Source organism: Phlebotomus papatasi, chromosome 1 (genome assembly GCF_024763615.1).
Source record: "Phlebotomus papatasi isolate M1 chromosome 1, Ppap_2.1, whole genome shotgun sequence".
NCBI lineage: Eukaryota > Metazoa > Arthropoda > Insecta > Diptera > Psychodidae > Phlebotomus > Phlebotomus papatasi.
The window spans coordinates 16,142,788-16,166,409 of record NC_077222.1 but is presented as its reverse complement, the minus strand read 5'-3'; the positions used below and the strand labels follow the sequence as shown (position 1 = coordinate 16,166,409).

General features: G+C 38.7%; 1 protein-coding gene across 1 annotated transcript; it reads right to left on the bottom strand.

The window, feature by feature from the left end:
* Positions 1 to 931: 931 nt before the first annotated feature.
* LOC129799338 (cytoplasmic dynein 2 heavy chain 1) lies at positions 932 to 22,455 on the bottom strand. The gene is made up of 7 exons (XM_055843145.1): positions 22,422 to 22,455; positions 21,853 to 22,360; positions 17,196 to 21,795; positions 16,998 to 17,135; positions 10,535 to 16,945; positions 10,358 to 10,468; positions 932 to 1,664 (listed from the first exon to the last, which is right to left on the bottom strand). The coding sequence occupies exons 1-7, from the start codon at positions 22,453 to 22,455 to the stop codon at positions 999 to 1,001; spliced, it is 12,468 nt and encodes a 4,155-aa protein (XP_055699120.1). The 3' UTR covers positions 932 to 998.
* Positions 22,456 to 23,622: the final 1,167 nt, after the last annotated feature.

Sequence of the window (23,622 nt, the reverse complement as noted above, 5' to 3'; positions counted from 1 at the left end):
CTCAAAAAATTATAACATTATTTTGTTTAGCAGAATCTCTTCATCTAGCTATTTTTTATACAGCCCCATTTAGTACTTAAAATTTGTACAGGGACATGAACTTATAAATAAATAAATAAATAAATAAATAAATAGAAGAATTTTAAATCAAAAATTTAGTCGAAATAAGAAAATCTATTCAAAAGTCCTTCATTTATTGCGTGTATCAATTTCTAACCTCAAAAAATAAAACGTTCTGGACAGGGGCATGATATTTCCTATGTTTCCCATATGTTTCTAGCGAGCCGAAATTTTTTTTGAGTTTATTAGCTGTTTTTTGTCATCGTAGAATGAATTAGTAAAACATACTAATACAAAATAAAAGCCAATTTAATAAAGAATAGGCAACCAAAATCCCCAAATTGGCAACCTACGTAGTTTTGGAGATATCTTGTGGAATATGTACGAAAACAGGAAAAAAATTACACTAAAACTGGTCGCATTTTTCAGAGCTAATGTTACCTCCCTGTTCCTGGATATATTAATTATTTTTGGATTGCTTTTTTTCAATTGTTTGTGTGAAAAATTTAAGATTTTACGAAAATTAGGTAAATTGTACTTGAAAATCTTTTTTTTATGATCTTTTCTAGGTTAGGTCATTCATAACCTCAAATTATCGACTTTAAAATGATGATCCGGTGATCGTCGGATGGAATTTGGGACGAAAAGGCTTTTATTCTCGCCTTATTCCTCTTCCATCTAACGATTACCGGATTATCAAATTATTGAATAATCACTTTATCAAAGAATAATGCCCAATATAGAAATTATTGCAGCTAAAAGCTGTGTGTAATCTGCTAAATTTTTAAGACAACTTCTATTTTTTAATTCTAATTTAAACTCCCGTTTTAACTTTTGACGACTGCTGATTGAATCGACAGGGAGCCTTTCAGACGGAAAAAGAAATCAGAACTTTTGTGGAAAATTGTTGCAAATGACCTTTGTGGGTGTTCTACTCTCTAGAGTGGAGCATCGGGAACGACAAAAGCGACGCCAGAGTAGGTGGCTAGCGTGTCGGGAGATTCTCCGTCCGCTGTGGCTACAGCAATTCTCCCAAGAACACGTTCTCGGCTCGAATTGGTGTACAGTGGGATGGGTATTTCTGTGGGACCACCTGTTGCCATCGCGTTGGTGTACGTGATGCGAAAATGCGGCGTGCGAGTGTCGTCGGTGCGTCGCGACGTGAATGTGAGGCGTCCACCTCGCATGGTGGCGCCATCGATTAGCAGGGGAGCCACCTCGACGGTGGGCTCTGCTAGAGTCTCACTGGCGTCGAAGGTGGCACAGAAAGTTAAGCGACAGGTCGATATTGAGCGTTTTCGGGCGGTTGAAAGCTTTAGGCTGGCCAGGAAACTCTCAAGACTGAAGATTGTTGCAAAGTCGATTCTGTCGCAGAATCCTGCAGCTCCATTGCGCTTCTGGAAGCGTTTCTCGGCCTCGTGAGCACGAATGGAGACAGCTTTCATGTAGTCTGTGGCCAGACGGGGTCCTGACCAGAGTTTTCGCCATTGGAGAGGCACTTGATTTTCGCAGAGGATCTGCAAAGCTGATCTCTCACTTGGCGACATCTCTGTGCTGGATTCTCTGATTGCGTTATGAAGACTGGTCAGCATTCCATGAATTGTCTGCCAAAAGAAACACAATGCATGAGCTTTGAGGATTACTTTTGTAAACATTGAGGTTATGTTAATAATAAATTCGGTCTGGAAAATTACATAACCTAGAAGTTTTCCTTAAAGCGTAAAGTGAAATAGAACGAAAAGTCTATTTCACTTAGCGATCATTTATGTTTCTCGTGGACTATCAGGGCGACAAAAAATTAATGAAAAAAAGGTTTGTTGTTTGAGAGGTTATGTGGAGAAATCCGTATGAAATACTCACATAACCTACAAAAAGTTTTCCTAGCGTAAAGTGAAATAGAATGGAAAGTCTATTTCACTTAGCGATCAGTTATGTTTCTTGTGGACTATCAGGGCGACAAAAACTTAATGAAACCAAGATTTGTTGTTTGAGAGGTTAAGTGGAGAAATTCGGATGAAATAATTACATAACCTACAAAAAGTTTTCCTTAAAGCGTAAAGTGAAATAGAACGAAAACTCTATTTCACTTAGCGATCATTCATGTTTTTTGTGGACTATCAGGGCGACAAAAAAATTAATAAAACCAAGATTTGTTGTTTGAGAGGTTATGTGGAGAAATTCGTACGAAATGATTACATAACCTATAAGAAGTTTTCCTTAAAGCGCAAATTAAAATAAAATGAAAAGTTTCTACCTTGCAGACTGGGAAAACAACAAATTAATACAGCAAGGAAGATTGATCCTTTGAGAGGTTATGTCAAAAAATCGGTCTTAAGTGCTACATAAGCAAGAAGAAACTTTCCTTAAAGTGCGATGTCTACCACAATTACTAGATCGACACCATTCGATCTTAAGAATTTTTACATTTTTGCTGCAATGCAATTATGAGCAAGGCAAGCGACATTCTATTGGAATATCGGGAATATCTATTGACTTACGTTAAAGGGATTTTTTTCTTGGTGCGATCTTTCAAGATAACTATGGTGGAATTGTTTTTTAATTCTCATAAAAATACAGAATGAATTCAAGTACAGTAGACTCTCTCAAATTCGGGCATATAGGACCGAAATGTCAGCCGAATTCCACAGAAATTCGGGCGACAAACTTTTTGAAATGCAACGATTTTTTATTCATGTGCATATAGATATTGACTTTACACACTGATATATATCGTAAATTGGATGAAAATCCCTCAATAATGCAAAATCACATCAAAACTAAGACAAACCATGCCAAATTTGAGCATATTTGATTCATTTGATAATCGTAATCAAACTTGAAAAATGACAACAAACATTTTTCAAATGTAACCGCTGCCCGAATTAAAAAGTAGCCCGATCTTAAAAGAGCCGAATTTGCGAGAGTCTACTGTAATTGTTTTTTCAAATACAAAAACGTTACATAGTCTAAATTAAATCGGATAGTTTTTAAAATTTATTTTGTAAAAACGGTTCTATTAGGTTATGTAATTTCTATCACTATCACATTTTGTGTGATTGAGAGATTTTCTTTGTAGTGAAAAAGTTTGGTAAATAGGTAAGATGTAATTTTAAATTGTGATATTGGGTCTTATTCTCAGCTGAAGTTACTTAACAGTGTCAGGTTAGGTCGAATTTCCACATGGATTTCCCATAAGGGAATTACATGGATTTCCACATGATTTTCTCGCGGAAATTACATAACTTTCCACAATGGATTTTCCTCGGAGAATTATATGGATTTCCCATGGAGAATTACATTGATTTTCCATGGGAAATTACATGAATTTCTCATGGAGAATTAAATGGATTTCCACGTGGATTTTTCAGGTAAAATTACATGAATTTCCAAAATATTAACTTCTCATGACAAAACCGTGGGAATGTCTTCAAGTTTTCCCGTTTTTCCAAGGAAACTTCCACTGGAATAATCGTGGAATTCCATTAAATGTTTTCCCAGAAGATGGGGAAATTTCCCTGGCTTGTCCTGGCTAGAATGATTCACTGGATTTTCCAGGAATTTTAAATGGAAAAATTGGAGAATGGTATTTGAAATTTCCCTTGGAAAGCTGCAGATAAAAATTTATCTAATGAAGAAAAAAAAGGTTATCAAAAAGAATGTCTTCCATTCAGAATAGGGAAAAGTTTTGTCAAATCAGTGGCTTACTGGATTTTGTTAGAAGCTTGTCAGAAGGATGTTTCTCCTTATAAAATGTCAGAAAAAGTTTTGTGAAATGAGTGAACATCCTTTTAACAAAATTTTAACAAAATACATTTGACGGCTTGACAAAACTCTTTCAGAAAATTCGTTGGGGAGGAATGGAAAATTCCAAGGGATTTCTCTACAGAGCACTGCGTTTTTATAAAGGGACTTATGCCCAACGCACAATAACTTTTGTTTTGTAAACATGTTTCTGACATTTTAATGAGAGTGACTGAGATCTAGATCTAGTCATCTCGCTCACTCTCATACTCTGAAAAAAATATCTTGTTGAACAAATGGATTTTGTTGAAATTGTGTCAAGAGGATGTTATTTACTAATTTGACAAAACTTTTTCTTGCATTTACTATGGAAAAAACCATTTTGACAAATCTTTAACAAGATCCAGCTGGCCGCCGATTTGACAAAACTTTTCCATATTCTCTATGGAAGAACATCCTTTTTACAAACTTATCTTGTTAATTTGACAAAACACTTTTTTCAGAGTAGGAAATTATGAAAACTTATTTACAAACAAAAGTTATTGTGTGCTGGCCGATAGAGAAACGTCAAAAGATGTTTAGAAAGCAAAACAAAGCAATTTGCAATAATTTTCCTGACAAAATTTCACAACATTTTGCAAGATTTTGGAATGCAATGGGGATTGGATGACTAAGTAGAGATTCCATTGAACATTTTAGTGATCATCTTTTCGGTATAGACAACGACTTAACGTGTTTTTTGCATTGATTACCCCAATTCTCTACATAGAATCATCTTTACGTCCAGCCATTGCAGACCTATTCCAATCATGTAAACCTTTAACTCCTAATTCTCAAATAACACAAAAAACTGAACCTCGGGTTGGGGATGAAGCTAATGATGACTGGTAGATATTTTTGACATTTTAGTAATTTTTTGGTTAGTACACAGATAGGGTAGTAGAGGGTGGATTGTGAGTGAATCTTTGGAGATTCCCACCTCAAAAGCCTATATTCTAAATTAAATGCAATTTTGGCCAGAAAAATTGCAATTGCGTCGATTACGTTAAGAAAGGATAATTTTTGTAGGAAATATGTTTCGGACTTACAAGTTAGATCTTATGATGTTTTTTTTTTTTTAAATTGATTGACTTTGAGAAAAGTTGCGAGTGTTTACTGTGCAAATACAAATGGAAAAAAAATACTGTTTATTGATTTTATTTTTTACGAAAAAAAAAGAATTAAAAAAAGATGAAAAAATTTCAGAGAAATCGTCCTTAGTTTAATGAACGATTTTTCGAAAATTGTGAAAGGATGAACGTGAAGGAGGAACAAAAAGAAAAAACAACTGATAGAAGTGAAAATTCTTAAGTTGAAACAATTTAGTCTATACCTAATAAATGAATATATAACTACATAAACATAATATATATTTGTCATAACTGTGTATATATTAAATTAATTAAGGTGACAATTGATAAGGATATAAAAAAAATGGAAAAAAGTAACTAAAAAATGGACGCGACTTTGTGCACGACTTCAAACTTCACAATAATTTTTTTTTTAATTATGTTGAGCTCTTTTTTACACACAAGTATAATTATTGCCTTTCGAAATGGTGGATCTTTAAGATTTTCGAAGGTGAAGTTATTCTGAGTTAGAGCATTTAACCAATGCTATTTCATGTTTTTTTACTATTACTATTTCTTACAATAATTACAAAAAAAAATGATGAAAATATGTTTCAAAACCGATAAAGAATAATAGTATAATAAATTGAAACATTTTTATTAAGAATGAAAATTGTTTTTTAATTCTTTCTCTAAAATCCTCCCTTTACTAAATTATTAATGTTCTTTTAGTTTTTTTTTTTAAAAAAACAAAATTTTTAATGCTTTGGTTATATCTGCGAAAGGTTTGGTACAGTCTGAAGCGTCTGTAGGGTCAGCTCTGAAGCTCCAAGTAAACTTAGGCTGATTCTCGAGAATGTTTTGTCCGTAAAATTTAGAGGTAAGGAATCAGGTTAGGGAAGTTCATGCAAAAAAAATTTGGTCCTTGATCCTAGGCTCCCATCCAGTGTATAACAGTTTTAGTTTTAGCTGATACTTTACGGACAAAATATTTTCGAAGATTAGCTTCAATTTCGAGCTTAACCCTAAGGTTAGTATTTAATTTTAATGACCTTAATAATGAATTGTTTTTGATTTTATCCAATTATAGAAATGTAGGGGAATATATCCGCAATCTAGGGGGCCAAAATCCCAAAAAGGCCAGAATCCCGAAAGCCAAAATCCCGAATGTTCAAAAGCCTGAAAGGGATGAAATTATATGGAGGATAGTGTATAGAATAATTTCCCAAGACACAGAAAATTTCTAGAGTAGGGTGAAAGGAACGTCTGTTCGACAGGGAACCCCTATTGACACTCTCATCAAAACATTGAAATTTATTTAATATAAATTGTTTATATCTAGTGAAATTCATGTAATCTGACCTGCTTTCCTTTAACCTATCCTTTTCTAGAACTGTTCTGCGAATTTAAGAAGGTTTTAAAAAGGTTTAAGCAATTTCAATTGTCGACGTGGAGAAATTTCAAGATTCTTATGAAAAAGTGTAAGAAAGAAGCTTTTACAAAAATATTTTTTTTCTATTTTTTTTTTTAATAAAATGAACGTATATCTGTTGCATAACAGTCAAAAAATAACTAAATTTTAATTTAATACACAATTTGCATCAATTTATTTTAATTAAAATTAATTTAATTACAGTGTCAATAAACCGAGACAAAATCGTCGATTTCAACGTCTATTGACAGGTACAGATTGCCGACTTTTGTATCAGCTTGATAGATGAAGAAGAATAAGAAGAATGAATAAAAGTAAACAAAGTTTGTGCATTTTTGTGAAAGAAATAGTGAAATTACTAACAAGTTAAGTGTTTGTGCGCAAAAAAGACTAAGAATGTTTGTTGGTGAGTTGCCACTACTGGTGATATTTTTATAGTAGAACTTCCTTCAGCTCTAGCACTGCAGAAATCTAATGCGTGACAGAAATTTCGACTGCACCAGAGATGCCCCAATGGAAAGAGTATTGTCTATAAGCTGTTGAGAGAGAATTCTTAAGGAGAGTGTCAAGTTTTATAAATCTAAAAGCTGCCCATTGCATCCTGTAAGGAATACAATGTAAGATTATGAGGATAGAGAAGTTCATCATCACGAGAATGGCTGCTGTGAAGGGACATAAGATTTACAGAAATCTCTGTGAGGAAGAGTTTCTTACGGAAGGACGGGGCATTCTGGATGGAGATTTAATAGATTCCCTGGTTGGCAGTCCCCCAGATGGAGTCATCCAGTGCAATAAGGAAGTTTTCAACCAAAATCTCAATCAAAGGTGTAAAGAAAAAGTGTCCAATAGGTGTTCAAATTTCGTGTGTCAATAGATACCGAAAGTGTCAATAGATATGGCATTTAGTCATGATCTTAAAAAATACAGTTTTTTTTAGTTTTTCAAACATTTTGAGAAAAGTGAATGATACTGAACGGTAGTCAAATTAATAAGTTGATGTAAGTTAATATTTAAACACAAAAAAATTTAATACAATAGAAGATATCAGTCAGGAAAGTTACGAAAGTTCTTAAAGTGTCAATAGACGTTCCTTTGACCCTAGCTATAACAGTTAAGAATTCGGATTTTTGATCTGCGGGATTTTGGCGTTCAGGACTTTGCTTTCGGGATTTTGACCGGGGCCCATCCGCAATATATTTTGAAAACAGAACCCTTTACCTTAGTTTTGAAAATACAGGTGCGTTGAGTTACATTTATTGAAAAACACAGGAAAAATTTAGCCATTTGGAAGCTTGGGATCTTACGAAGCGTAAGCACTTTCCTCTACGTTACGATTCCTATGGCAATTAAGATGTGATATTTACGATTATATACACTTAACTACTTTTAGAAAATATTTAATGTTTAAAAATTGCGTTTCTTTTAGAGAATTGCTCTGAAACCCGTCGTGCGATATTTTTTTCTTCATTTTTGTGTATATTTTAGTGGTTACCTAGATCATCTAGATGGACATTTCGCCTATATACGAAGAAAACCCGTTGAGTCATTGATAATAAGAGTACTGACGTGAGAAACCTTTTGAAATAATGCTCTTTTCTCTTGCTATTTTTTAATTGAACAGAACCTAATCATTATATAGTTGAGATCCACAGACTGGTTGTAAACCAAAATTACAAAGAGAAAAAATCCTGTTTAAAGATGCCCCAATTTATAGGCCTCCCACTTCTCTCACGGTTTTTAAGAATAAAAGTTAAAAGGCCTCTGAACGCTTATTTCTCAAACACATGACATCGTACTTAGGTTCGCTGGAAAGGTCTTCGATTTTTTTTAAAAATCGGACCCGATTACAGTCGGTTATGAACCGATAATGAACTTAGTCTTAGAAGGAATTCAATTGTATTGCTCCTGACTGAGCCATTTTAGGCAATTCTTGATCATATTGAACATATTGATCGGGTCTAATCGGATGTGAACCGATAAACATAAAAATAATAGCACAAAGAAATATTTTGAAATTCTTGTACTCGTGGATACTACTTTTCCCCATGAATTGATCTCCTAGACTAGAGAATCCTATTAATTCATAAATAATACAAAAACACTTTTGAAGCATAATATCCTTTCTACACATTGAAATTAATTGAGACGCTCAGAGCAGAAGTGGACTATTTTAATAGGGAAATCCATACAAAGGAGACCACTTTTGCACTGAGCATCTCAATTTTCTTCAAAAAGTAGCTTTTTGACAATCGTTTTTTTTTTCAAAAAGTCATTTTTTACATAAATTACTTTCAACGTGTAGGCGTACTGGCCTATTAGCCTTAGTTCTTGATTTTTTCTTTATTTTCTGATATTTTAGTTGATGTAGGGGAAAGTGCCCATGCTGTGTATGATTCGAAGCTTCATTATGACTTACATCTGTTTCTGAGGAAATATGACTCCGCAAAAACTGTGGAACTTTCCCAGTTTTTAAAATATGGATGCGAAGTGTCACATTATTCAGAAACATAGGAAAAATTAAGTCATTACAAAGCATGGTCACTTTCCCTATAGTTCCTTTTAAGGTAAAATCGGAATTTCAGGCAATAATAATAATAAGAGAAAGTGATGACAAAGCGTCCCAACCTTGCAGAATTATGCTCGAACTCACGAGATAGAACTCTCCGTGAGTTATTTTTTTTCGCATAGTCTGTTGGTGCTGACTGGTTGACTAGTGATTAAATTGATTCATAATAAAATCATAAAAGCATTTCAAAATCCAAAATTGGGTAAAAAAAGCATATTTCAAAATGTTCTGGCATGAGTTCTTGCATGAAATATAAGCATACGGACAAATAAAAAATGTAAGTACGAAAAGTTATGTACGGATATTTTACCGATTCATCACTGATTTCCAACCCTTTCCAAAAATCTCAATGTAACCAAATCGGTTGAAAATAGGCCCTTCGGACTTCGGAGAGGTTAAACTTTGAACTTTAAAAATTCAAGATTGTGATTTTTTAGGATATAGGTCTGTTTGGACCGTTTGGACGAAATGTTCATCTGAACAACCTCCAAAACATATCCGAAAATTAAAGAAATCGTAGGAGTGGTTTTCGAAATAAACGAAAAAACATGGTTTTCGAGGGGATGGATGGAGTTGGTGGAAGTTGAAGATCATAATAATGATTCTTGGGGCGAATTATGGGAAGTCCCCGAAGACTAGAAGATCGTATCTGTTACCGTTTGGCCTCTAGTTGGATTACGAGTCTACGGATAGAAAAAAGAAATATTTTAGAAATATAAGTTATTTATGGGTACTTTACCGATTCATTACCGATTGTGACAGATGCAGCCGCGTTGGAAATTTTAAGATCTTTCCAAAAAATTCTAATTTAATCAAATCGGTTGAAAAGTAGCCTCTCTTTATAATGGGTAAACTTTGATTTTAAAGGAATAAATGTCTTTAGATGTTTTTTTTTTTGGGGATCACCAAAGACTTGAAGCTGATATCTTTTACGGTTTAAGCGCCAAGTCGGGTATAAGTTGAAAAGAAGCGGATTATTATAACTGCTCTCTCTTTGACTTCGAGCAGTAATACAATGGTAGTAGTATAACGTTCCAGGTGTACTAAGTCTTCCCGAAAGAGAGACTTTCGGAACATTCATTTTAGTTTTTCACTTATACAGGGTTGAGGTTGTCAGGCTAAAAATTTGTTGTCGACTTGTGGGAGGCGGGGGGTCGCCGAAGATCGAAACTCAATGTCTCTAATCGATATTTAGGAGTCGGAATGGTAAACAGTTGGAAAAATTAAATTATTATAGAAAATGTTTTCTTTTGAAATTCGAGCCATGAGCTTCTACAAAAAAATTCCAACCAATAGGATTTTGACCTAGATCCTTCCCCTTCCTTATTAGTATAACAACGTTTCGGAGCTTGTTGGCCCCTTCCTCTGGTATGCAAAGTAATAGGTGGGAAACCTGGTCTGAACACAGAAAAGATTCCCAAGATAGGTGGAATTTTTCAAATAACTTACGGAAAATAGATTTCCAGCAAGACGCATTTCTGAGAGGACGAAGGTCATCCAAGGATCCGAGTGATGATCATCTTCCGATATGTTCTGGTAGGTTTCCATCAAAGTAGATCCCTAAGATTAGAAAAAATCATTAGCTTTTCTATCTAAAAATGTAAATGGAAGATATTAATTTCTCACCGAAACTAGTTTCTTCCAAGTAGCCAAGATAGGTCTGATCCTTTTCTCTAGGTTCTCTTGGTCATCTATTTTGTAGTAGGTACTTCTTAGGTGCTTTAAGAGGTTTCTACAGAAGAGTAGGTCCCTTGAAATATTCGTTGTAGTCGCTAGTCCAAAGACTTCAGGATCGTCCGAATCACTGAGACTGTGGATGAAGCTGTAGTAGTCTTGAATGTTTACGCTTTGGGGAATGGGTTTTGAGAAATTTGGTGGAACCCAGCGACTGGTTAGTAGGGCGTCACAGAAAAAGTCCTGAAGGTGATGAAGGAGAACCTGGTGATCCTGGGTATTGTCTATGCGTCCTCCGAAGGCAACACAGTCAAGCAATCCCTGTAAGATTGGCCATTCCATCTTTACGGCAAAGGTAGTCTCCATCCACTTGACGCAGTCTATCCCTGCCCTCAGATCTGAGTCACTGAAATCGTACCATTTAGTAAATCCCTGTGGGATGTAGTTCCTTCTCTCCTGAAGCAATCCATTGAGTAGGAGCAGTGTAAAGAATAATTTAACGAGTCGAGGATCCCTCTTCGACGTCATTAGAGATTCCCACTGCTTCAGAAGACGCTGAACCTTGAATTTTACGCCATTTGGTAGCTCAAATAGAAGCTTGAGACACTTTGAGACGAAGGCTTCTGAGAAATCTGATGTGGATTCGCAAATTAGCCACAATCTGAAGTCCTTGTGTGCAGAAATGGACGCTAGTTCAGTTTCTAGGCTTTTAATCCACTTTGGCAGGAGATGGATGTTTTTCAGGCACATCCACTTCCCGGATTCTGCAGCTTGTCTGAGAGCTTGAATGCTATGCTGTTCCTGGCCTTTTCCTACGGAGATTTCAATAAATTTCTCAGGAGACATCTTCTCTTGAACGAATCCTCTGAGATCCTTTGAAGGGTCTGTTCCTGTGGAACTGATTATCAGGATGGGTTTGTCACTCTTAGCCTCTTGAGCCAATTGCTGGATTGATGGTTGGACCACAGACATAGTGTTGAAACCCAGAATTCTTGTCACTGACTCCCGGATAGTTTGTATCATGAGATCCGGACGTAGGATCTGAGTAATTAGTATCCTCTGAAAGTCACTGACCCTTACTGGAAGCTCACGACCCCCTCCAGCGAAATTACTCCAAAGATCTCGGTTTTCAAGCTGGAGCACTTCATAGAGCTTCACATGGGCTGATCTCAGGGTAGTTAGCTTCGGGATCAGTTCCTTCTTGATCCATTCGGGGAAGTGGTACCCAGCAGAATCCTCAGTTGAAATGAAATTCGTTATGAAGAGCTCCCATTCTTTCTCAGGCACCCTTTCCGGAAAGGCATTTTTGCAGACATGAAGAGCCAATTGCATATAGTTTTGCTTAGATACACTTCGGGATAGATTCATGTACACCCGATGGATTAGTTGAGAAAAAATCCTCTCTTCATCGTAGTCAGATTCTTTCCCGAGTGTGTCGGTGAAGATATCTCCGAAGAGATTTACAGAAAGGGGATAGATTCCGGCGATTCCCATGAAAAAATTTGCTGATTTCTCACACAAATTCTGAAACTTGCTGTAATCTTCCTTGAGTTTCTTCCTGACACCTGTGGATTCCTTAATTGAGGCATCTATTGACTCAGAACTCTCCTTGACAGCGTTAAGACTTGCTATTAGTTTGTCGTTTTTGAGTATGTCCCCTTGGGCTTTGGACAGTTCATTCAGGAGACGTTCCTGTAGCTTCTCCCTTTCCTTTAGCATACTTCCTTCGCTCTGCAGCAGGCTTATGCGTTTCTCCTCGAGTTCTGGCCTCTTTAGGAGAATACTCTTGCTCATCAGTTGATCAGTGAGACCACTGATTGTCGTGGTGAAAGGAATGGGAGTCACCAGAGCATCTATATCTGCAGTGAGATCGAATTTGTCGAGGCTTGTTATCAGAACCAAGTGAAAGTCATCATGTAGATCTATCAGTTTGTTTCCTACTTGAAGAAGTTTCTTATTGAATCGTACGTGAATTTTTGAGATGATCACTGAGAGAAGAGATGGTAGGAATGTTTCAACATCTCGGACTATTAGTATTTTCCCGAATCTAATAGCAAGTTCGAGAGTATAAGCGAATCTTTCTGTATTTTGCGAGGATACTTCGAAAGATTTCTCTTGAGAATTCAGGAATGCAACAAACCACCGAAAACTACTCCCTGAAGGATCCAGAAGGAGGGGAACTGGAGAATCTCGAAGAGGGAGGGATAGAATCTTAACCAATATCCCAGCATTTTGAATAGATTGAGCATCCGGTGTCAAACCCATGCTTTCCCACATAATCTTCTCTTGCTCAGTCACAAGACTTTCTGTAAGATCAAACGGAGGAAGGTCAGTTGCCTGGATAATTGTTTTGAGACAGTACGATCTGTCCTCGAGAGTTAGATGACTCAGGAAATTGATACAGAGACTCACAAGGAAAGCCTTCATGGCTAGAGAATCTAATTCATTTTGGAGGTTTTGCATCTGATCGCTCCAGCTTTGATACTCCGAACTGAGCTTGTCCACCAAGGTCTCTGCTGAAGTTAGGGTACTACGGACGTCATTTAGCTTTATCTCGAGCACAGCAGCCTCTTGTGTGTAGATATTGAGCTGATTGGAGAGTTCCTTAACTCGGGAATCAACATCATCGAGTCCAGACATTAGAGACTTCATTTGAGTTTCTGCTTCATCGAGATTCTGCTTCAGTTGATTCTGTTCCCGTTCCAGCGGTTTGATACTCTGCACTACTTTAGCGTACTGAACATTCGCAATGACCCAGGAAGCTAAAGGTGCTGCAGCAGCTGAGGCTCTCTTTGCGTTCTTCATATCGAACGAATCGGCCTTTGTGACGAGGAGTTTCTCAACCGCTTGGTAATTTTCCGGTGATATCCTTGCCGGATCAAGAGATCTTATGTCCTCCTTAACGCCTCGCTTAGCCAAGAAAGTCTTCATGCTATTCCATGACGTATCACGAATTCCCATTAATCGAAGAACACCCTCTAGAATATCTCTGATAGTTTCCGGAGGAGCTCGAAGAGAACGAATCTCAGACAGAGCTTCTGTCTTGATTTGACCAACAGCAGCAATGGCTTCCTTCAGCAACGGCTCAACTTCCTTCAGTTCCAATTCAATTGCTTTCTTACGTTCAACCAAAGCTCGACTGCTTTCCTCAGTCTTCTTCTTCAACTCCAAAAGATCCGTTCGTTGATCATTTGCTGATCGCATCGTGGCAGAAATCATCTCCAGCGATTCTGCTGCTAGTCTTCTCTTCTCTGTCACTGCTTCTTCTTGCTGAGTGGCTTCGTTTTTGAGAGAAGCAACCACACTGTAGGCTTCTGATAGTTTTTCAACACCAGCCTTGAGATTTTCCATCCTTTCTGAGATCTTCTTTGACCATGAAGATGAGATCTTCTTGTATCCTATGATTAGTTGCTTCATTCTCTGTGGAGACTGTGTCCACTTCCCACTCGTAGCTATCACATCTGTAAAGTATTTGGGAACAGGGAATTCTTTGAAATTCTCAAGTGATTCTGGGAAATTTCTTGAGAAAAGATCCAGATCTCCTGAGGAAAGAGGATGCACGAAAAATATTTCAGTGTTCCGATACAGAGAAGGGTATTTTGTGAAGAGTTCTTCTATGTTTGGAGACGAACTCTCCAGGGTGATAATCAAGTGAAGATTTTGCCCAACTCTTTTCAAGAAGTACGAAGCTAGGGATTCCTGGTAGCCTTCCAGTTGAGCAGCGTTCCTCAGTGGATTGGCTATCGTTTCGAGATCATCACCAAAGATATCTGGAACTTCACTGCCCTCAAGAAGGGCTTCTATAGGTTCGAGAATTGTTGGAAGGAACTCTATCCAAGTGTGATCAATTAAGAGAATAGTGTTTTGATCCTCAAGAGCTGCACTTTGCATCGCTATCTTCAAATCATTTAAGAAATCTGGCATTGAATAATTCGAAGAAGGTTGTAAGGTGTAAATCTTCGTTTGAAGAAGTACCCCTGCTATGTATACGCATTCCCTTCGTCCAGATCCTGATAGGCCTGCGATGACCATGTGAGTCTCGGATCGAGAGATCACTCGGCAAATTGCTGCAACTGTTGTAAGAAGTTGATTGGTCATTGGCGTATCGATGGCAATGTGTTCCGTATTACAAACTCCAACAGATCTCTGAACTCTGTCCAAGAATTCTTCATCAGGAACACTATGGAGTTGGGTTGTTTTAGTTGATGAAGGAACGAAATAAACCATTTTGGAGGACGAAGAATAGAACTGCCTTGTGGCTGAAGAAAAGATCTCGTCAAATTGAATGATTTCTTCATTCGAAGTCAAGCGATCTCGAAGCATTCGGGAAGCTTCGTGGTGAAGCGCTTCAGGGAGATTATCAGCAGGGTAGTACGAAAGATTTAGCAGAAGTCTGGTAATCATCTTTGGAGTAAATACATAGTGACTGTGTTGATCAATTGTAAAGGTAGTTTTCATTTCCTGATAGATCGCAATAATTGATTCGGCAATTTTCTCCATTCTTATTCGTGATGTTTTGAAGCGTGCGAAAATCGGCGCGAACTGATTCTCTACAATGAGACTCATATCTTTCTCGCTTGGATAATCCGTAACCAAAAACCGAGTAACGGAGAGGAATCTCTGCGAAAGAGATGATTTGAAAGTGCTTGAAAAAGATCCGCAAACTTGTAGTCCCGTAACACTAATCCATTCCAAAGTATCAGCATAGAAACCACTACGCTGGATTAGTTGTAGAAGAAGTTCAACAACTTCTGACGTTCCCCACTCATCTACAGGACACAAATGTATGTTACGGAAGTATACAACGATTCTGTTGTATTTAGGCTTGTACTCCCGTCCTCGAATACCAGAAATCACGAGGAAATGCTGCTTGAGTACGTAAAGGATGTAGCTTACAGATAATTGTGCACTGCAATTGATTGTAACAAGCTGGTAACCAGGAAACTCCATCACCGTTGTCTCCAAAAGCAAAGTCTTACCGCATCCTGCTGGGCCAACTATTAAGAACGGAGCTCTTGAGTCTCCTTTTAAGAAATTCCTCAAGACATCCATATTCGCTTTAGCAATTGGGGTTTTAATTAGGGATTTATCAGCTGTATGTCCTGCCGATACTTCTAGTTCATGGATTTCTATAGCATCCCTGAATGAGTTGTAATTTACGAGTTCAGCCTCAGCTCGATTAGCTAGATAGATATCTGCCCATTCAAAAATCTGCTGAGAAAATTTCTTCCTGTCTTCAATTGTTAAAGAAGCTCCTAATCCTTGAACCATTTCCACGCAGAACTCGTCTTTGCTGGCTGTATCTGTAATAGCTTGAAGTGCACAAAGGATCATGTTGTTGGAAACTGTTTCAACGGGACGGGATACATTCTTTTCGATCCAAGACATAGCTCGTCTTAAATATTGGTCTAAGAAGCGCTTTAGGGTCTCAGCATTTGATTGACGTTGGAGCCAGGAATCAAGCAGTAGATTTCCAGGAAGATCTCTAGTACTTAGGTTAATGATTCCCATACGAGAGATTGTAGCTGGCGAAGCGTGACTGAGATCATGGGTTTCAAAGACAAAGTTTACGTTGTTCCCGAATTGTATTCTCCATCCAGAAGGCAAGGTTAGGAGTTTGTTGTCATCCAACACAGAATTAAGAGCTTCAATCCATTCTGGATCAACATCACCATCGCAAATGATCCAAGACTGAATTGAAGCATCTTCAGCGTTAACGGCTACTGCTGTTGTAGTAAGGACACCATCGTTCCACTGTCTAGTGTCAGGATCTAGGTGACCTAGTAGTTGCTTTCGACTCATACTCTTCGGAGCGATAGTGTACGTGCGAATGACTTTTCCAAGGCTCATTAGAGCTTGCTTAAGGACTGTGATCAAGGTTGTTTTCCCAGAACCTGGAGGTCCAACAACTACAACGCCCATTCGCTTTGACAACTGCTCCTGGAGTTCAAGACACTTTTCAATTTGCCTTTCATTGTGAACTAATCCGGAGCTTTTGAAACTTTCCTCAAGTGCATTTTGTAGGTTCTTTTCTCTGAAGTCCGTTACTCCAATTCCAGGAAAGACGTCCTCAATTAAACCATCGAAGAGCCTACAATCCTCTAAAGTTAGCTTCGACATGGTATTGGACCTTACGGCGTTGACAGCTATTTCCATTTCTTCCTGAACCGTTAGAGTTGAAGATCTCCTCTCTCGCAAAGATTTTCCACAAGCAGTTAGCACAGTTTTTAGTTCCCTAAGGCCCCAGTCGTAGTGTCGTTGAGGAGATAGGATCTTTTTAGCTAGTGTAAAGAGTTCCACCATTCGTTCCCCAATTTCATCGGCGTTCTCAAATCCTTCGACAAAGAGCAGAACCCTTGCGATCTGTAAGAAAAATACTTTAAGATTTAGGTTCCGCAAGGATCATTGAACTTACTTCTTTTGGTTTAGGTTCCTGCATTACTATAGGCCGGAATAGGCTCTGAATGTTGGCTGGAAGTTTCTGTCGTCCTCCGTACTCTTCGCCAGCAGGGTTGAGTGTTACAAAAATTCCACAGTGCGGATTTAGAGGAATCTGAAATGATTGAAGTTATCAGGAACTCTTTTACTAAGATAGGGACAAGATGTAATCTACCGGTTCATCCAAAATTGTCACAGTGTCTCGTTTCTCTTTAAGCGCTTGCTGTAGTGGTTGAATTTGCATTGATATGGCTGAGAGAGTTGCCTCTTGAAGACGATTGAACTCATCGAAACAGCCAAATGCTCCACATCTTGCCAATCCCGAAAGAATAAGCCCTATTGCTGCACTATCCACATTTTCGTTGCAGTTGAATACGAGTACTAGGCGACCTAGCATAGCTCCAAGGGCTTTAACGCATTCAGTTTTTCCTGTTCCTGCTGGTCCGAATGGATTTCCTCCTAAGCCTAGATGCATAGATTGAGTTAGGGTTAGATAGCACCTATGAGTTAGGGAAGTGTTGACGAGTTTACTGGGATTTCCAAGAAACTCATACGAGTATTCGAATTCTGTGTAAACCATCCTGGCTGTAGCTGTAGCTGAGTTCTTATCGATATAGAACTTCAGTTGCTGCAACCATAACCAATCCTGTATGTTGGTTACATTGTTTTTCTGAAGATCTTCAAGAATCGTAGCATGATGTACAAGATCCACTAGAAGAGATCGAATCTTTAATTGAGTAAGAGTTGATTGTGTTGTAGCTGCCATTGCTGTGAATCTCTCAATGTCTGAGCGAGTGGATTTTAGAAGATTGCCAATAGTCATTGAAGTTATGGCTTTGTCAGTTAATCGAGTGAACGAGATGGCCCTTGCCAGAGTCAGAACTTGTATAGGAAATTCCTGGATATGCTCTTCAGTGAAATCCTTGATTTCAACGCATTTTCGAACAAGTTCTCTAAGGGTAAACTTAATTTCAATCACAAGTTGATTGAGCCATTCTTCAACAGATCCGGTTATATGGATGATATTTCTCAGTCGAACAGAATCTCCTTCAGCGCTGTGAATACTTTCGATGAGGAGTTCTCCATCGCGGGTTGATATACCCAAGCGATGAACTCCTGGAAAAAGTTTCTTTATGTGCTTTTGCAATATCGCTTCCTTAGAAGCTTGTCCAAGAATCTCAAGTAGATCATCATCCCCGAGAAAGTAGAACCTCGGGAAAGCGTTCCTCTTGCTAGTGATGTATGCTGTCAGAGTATTTTGGCAGCGAGACAATTGATTTTCTAAGGATTCAATCACGTTGAGGATGTTAGGTATTTTTGATACACTCAAGGCCCTAGGATCTTGCACAATCTCGCGCATAATGTAACGAAAATCTTTGTCAATCCGTGAGAAGACGAGTTCTTCACTTCGAAGGGTACCACAACTGAAAATAGGTTCCAGGTAGATCCACTTTCTTTGTATCTGACTTAAGCTTGTAAGGATTCGATCCAGTGATGCTAAACGTCCTTCCCAGATTTCAGCTTGGTCAGAAAATGCTTCAAAGGCTGCTGAATTTTTTGCAGATTGCAAGAGGCATTGGTTGTCACCGATTTTATTGAGGATCTCTTGGAAATCTCTGATCAAAGATACATCCTGTCCCTTGGAATCCTTATGGGGTGTCAGTTTCAGAGATGCAGTTACTCCCCATTGTTCTAGCTCTGTCAAAGCTTGCCGAACAATTTGCTCCGAAGATGCTTGTCGGACAATAGATTGAATCTCTGTGGTCTGTTGAGATAGACTTTCTCCAGAACTCAGAATATCCTTGAGGAGAATGTCATGCGTAGGTTTTGGCGATTTTCCAAGGAGATGAAAGATCCTGGCCCAATGTTTTTCAGTTAGAGCGTCTGATTGTAGGCTCTGAAGTACCGGTACAATATTCTGACACATTTCTATCATCTGATGGATTCTCGTTGTTGCTGAAGTTACTGGAATTGACTGGTCGTTTTTCCATTTGGTCAGTAAGTCTGTAAGGATATAGGGTCTCCTGCGATAAACAGTCCACTCTTCAGCTCCAATTTCATCAAATTCTCGTGTGAATTTTTCAAAGTGTTCCCATTGCTTTCCAAGCTTCGTGACATCTTGTTGAACCTTCTTGAAAGATTCCTCGACTTTGGTCGGAAGGGGAACGTTGAACTTTTCGCAGTTGGCTTCCAGCTGTTCCTTTTTCTCCTTCAGAGATTTCCATTGCTGTTGACGCTCTCGGAAAACACCAAGATCAGCTTTCTCGTTAGCTTCCATTTCGGCAAGAGTAGCTTCCCAACGAATTAAGAATTTCTCAGCTTCTTCTGCGAGATTCTCAATCTGCCCCGTTAGGTGATCTTTCATTATGTCAATTTGATGCTGAAGAACCGTGTGGTGATTGTCAATTAAAGGCTGAAGCTGATCCCAGCCAACCAGGATATTCGCTAAAGAAGTAACTCTCTCTTTGCACCATCCAGCAAGGCAAGTGTCTTTACCTTGCACGGACTTTATGAGTTCAGTCATTTTAGGTAGCTCACTGGTGATCTTTTCGTATTTCGCTCCTGCTTCCGAAATACCATTCTCGTCCATAGGGATATTCTGAAGCACTTGAAGGGATGTCTTCAAGAAATCTTCCAACGTTGATATGTCGTCTAGAATTGAAGATCTGAGACTGTTGGTCAAGGCTTCCCAATACCTCCGGCTAATGAACTCAATATCGGACCTCAGTGGAGAGAGATTAATAACGATGCAGTCAATTCGTTCTTCAGAATTCTGGATCTTAGCCACTTGCTGACTGAATTGTTTGCAAGAGCGGAAGTTTCTATCCCAATCCTGCCAAGTCGATAGATGAATTTTGCATAGTTCATCGAGATCGACACATCCAAGAGCCACCCAGGAAAACCAGGAATCACGATGACGTTGAAGGTTTTCGAAGAGATCTTCGGCTTTTCTGTAGAGTTGACCGAAGTAGTGTCTATTGCGTTCGACCATTATCTTAAAGAGCTCAACGCTACGTTCTGAGAGTCCTCGAAAGTTTAGTGGACGCTCAATGAACTTTCTCAGTTGAAGAAAGTATTTTGCTCGGATTTCTTCAAGAGGAGGTCGAAATTGAAGTTGTTGCTGTCTGAACACGATGTCAATGTAGATATCAGGAAGTTTGTTATTGAGATTGAGTATACCGGATACGTACTGATACTCCAAGACTTTGTATAGTTGATGATCAAGGTGAAGCTTAAAGGCATCAAGATTTGTATAGCCCTGACTTTCAATTTGTGCAATCAAGTCTCTGAGATGTCGCATCTCATCCTTCCAAATCTGAGCTTGACGTTGAAGATCTGTTGACATAAGCTTGACTATGATTCGCTTTGCTTGCTCATGGTATCCAGCTAGTATGGCATTGTCTTTTGATAGCTTCTGAACAGCTGTTTGAAGTACCCCAATGTATCTCTTTACGGATTCTTCGTCGTTCCATGCAACGGATTCACTTCGAACGAGATTGGATAGTTCAACAGCGTTCTTCAGCATTATTGGTCTCTGGCAAGGAATCATCCTGTCGCCAATGGTGTTGTGAAATGTAGCTACTTGCTGCAACAACCTGGCGTAGGACATGAACTTGACAGCATGTGATGCAGAATCTCTGAGTTCTAGGGGGATTTTGTAACCCTGACGTTCGAATTCGCGAACATCGTAGCAGAATGAGATTAGTTTAGGATTGAAGGTTACTCTCATGAGTTGTCGTCCACTCTTTTCGAATTCCACAACAGATCTGTCATCTTTGAGGGTTAGTTCGCCACTTTTAACAGCTGCTAGCGACTGATCACACCAAGAATCAAAGTTAACTTTCAGAAGATTCAGAGTTTCTGCCTTCAAGTCAGACAATTCTTTGAAGACACTCGCGTGGTTTTCTTGATTTGCGACCACGTGTGAGATTTTGTTGATCTCATCGATTTGATGCTCAACCACTCGAAGCCAACGGCATTCCCAGCAAATTGGAGAGATGTGACTGTTTTCGTTGACCGAATCTCCGCTTTGGCTTAGAGCTACTCTGAGATCCTTGATAAGTAGCTGAAGGGATTGCAGAAAATGCTCCCTCTCTGCTGTTAGAAGCTCCAAAACCATTGGACGTGTTGAGATTATGTCGAATTTTGAGAAGATATAAACCACTTGACGTGGGTTGTCCAGATGCCGATGAAGCTTTCCTTTCAGGACATTGGCGATCTTTTCATCAATTGGTTCGAGGATCTTTTCAAACTGAACCAAGGCTGAACGCCAACGTTTTTCTCCAAGTGGTTGGATATCTAAGATGTTGACTCTTCTAAATGGTTGGAAAATCCTGTTGACTGAATCGATCAAGTGGGAGTTGTCACTGAATAGGGAGGAGATTTGTCTGTAGAGATTTTTGATGTTCTTGACTTCTTCCAAGCGCGATTTGAAAGCTTGAGCCTGACGAGGGATATGAGCTTCTCCTAGCCAGGGATGTTGGGCATAGTTGGGCCAAAAAAGACGAGTCAGAGAGTCGCAGATCTGGATCCAATTGTCTGCAATTTCGCCAATGTGCGCGAATGCTGTATTCACGTGTAGGTTGTCTAGACTCCAGACGTCTTCCCCATTGAGATTTTCAATGCATATCTCCAGAACGCTGAAGCATATCACATCCATTACGTCTGACATGCGATTTTGGGGGAAATGGCCAGGAAGGCGCCAGACTTCATCGAGGGTTGTATGAGCGTTGTCCAAGAATTCTTCGAGATTACTCAAGGAACGAACGTCCTCCCTATAAAAGAAGTGAACTGAAGGATAACTATTAAACTTTTATATTAGGTTTTCTGACCTTCTTATTTCTGTGTCCAATTTTTCCAAGAGATTTGCGAAAGATTTGGCTTTGTCTCTGTCAGATTTGGTTGATGATTGCGTAGATTTCTGTTGCCAATAGTTGACTTCGTCATGAAGGGTCACTATTCCGGACTCGGGAAAGCCTAATGTCGAACCAAGGGTTGTTTGAAGGTTGTCAATGATATTGGCAATTTCTGGCGTGTATAGAGATCTTTGAGAAACATTTGGGGAGAAGATTCTGGACACGGAATTGTAGATAGACTTGACCATTCCTCCTTCGAGGGAGAGTAGACCAATTGAGGCGTTTTCTGGGTTTTCCTCGCGATTCTTGTTGAGTTTAGGAATCTTGTAGTAGAGTAAGCAGTTGTCGCAATCTTGAGGGATTCTATGATGAAATGCTATCGTCTTGTCCAAAGCCGTGGCAGCCAGAAGAGTGATTTCTTCACTCTCGAAGAAAGCTCGAACTGTACTATCATCACTAGACTGATTTGCGTTGAAAAAGTCAGCTGGGAAGGAAAGGTATCTTAAGGGGTTTCCTGAAGTTGAGATTTTCAGATGAGGTATTACCTGAAGTGCTGAGTATGAAGCGAATCCTCTCCATTTTTCCAAATGAGTGCGTCAATTTAAAACACTTTTGGTCAGGAGACTGTTTGTTGTGTGAGTCAAAGTCTCCATGGTCACGGTTTCCTGGGTACCAACCAGCTGTTTACTCAGCTGTTTAATTTTCCGGGGGAGAATAAATCAGCAATGTCGTGAGTGCCTATGGAATTTTCAGGACACTTTGAGCTTAAAGAATCAATAACCCGGGAAACCTTTAAGTACATTGCCATAATTAATTTTTCCCTATTTTCCTGCCACTTTCTTCCCTTATCAATCTTCGGGAATGGTGTTCCCATGAGGAAAACCATGTTACTATGTAAGAAAAATAAGAAGGAGCAATAACCTCGAGGTGGAATGCAATATCTACTCAATTTGTTTGCTTTCAAACCAGCCACCCAACTTTATTGCCAACCGGTGACAATGCAATTCATTCACTTTCCCATGTGACTTCTCATACTCCTTTTCCCAAGGAATAGGACCCCCTCAAGAAAATTCCCACGAAATTGAATCGAATTTTTCATTTGAGCGACAATTGAATGCGCCAAGAAAACTCAGTGAAAATTAACACAGCGAAGCGAATGGATTTTTTTCACCTCTCCTCGAAAAAAAAACAGAGAAAGGGGAATCCCATTAGAAGGAATTATTCTCTGGTTTCTCCATCCATTTGCGGGGGAGTGTATCTGGTGGAAGAAACAGGAAAAAATTGGCAAGATGGAAATTCTATTGGAACGACTGTGATTTACAATACATTCCCATGGGAGTTTCTTCACGTCAGGGAGTCCGCTCTTGCACGATATTTTTCTCTAAATAGAATGAGACAAATTTATCGTTTTGCCAAAGGAGGAAAATGTCAATTTCCTTCCAACAAATGCCATACTGGAAAAAATTGTAGCAATATCAGAAAGCATTTTCCATTACTCTACTTTTTAGAATTCTCAGGGTTGTGTGGAAAATATGCTGGAAATTCACAAAGTCGTCATTTTCATAATGATGTATAAGTCTTCATAACAATAGAGATTTGCAAGTTTTCCGTTGGTAGCGTTGATATCGTTAAAAAAACAACCAAATGGGGAATAAAAAGTTAGGTATTTGGCAATAGTTTATTTGGTTTTAAGGTCTGTGCTGGGAGTGATAAGTATAGCTACCAGAAGAGTTAAGTATTCTTTAA

Bases quoted from the DNA above. Each gene is read 5' to 3' on its own strand.
- LOC129799338 (XM_055843145.1), bottom strand. From the start codon at position 22,455: ATGGAGAGGATTCGCTTCATACTCAGCACTTCAG. The intron at 17,136-17,195 runs GTAGATTACATC...CAATCATTTCAG, and splicing joins TGACAATTTTGGATGAACCG to ATTCCTCTAAATCCGCACTG. The intron at 1,665-10,357 runs GTAAGTTATTTG...TTCTTTTGGCAG, and splicing joins TTGCTGGAAATCTATTTTCC to ACAATTCATGGAATGCTGAC.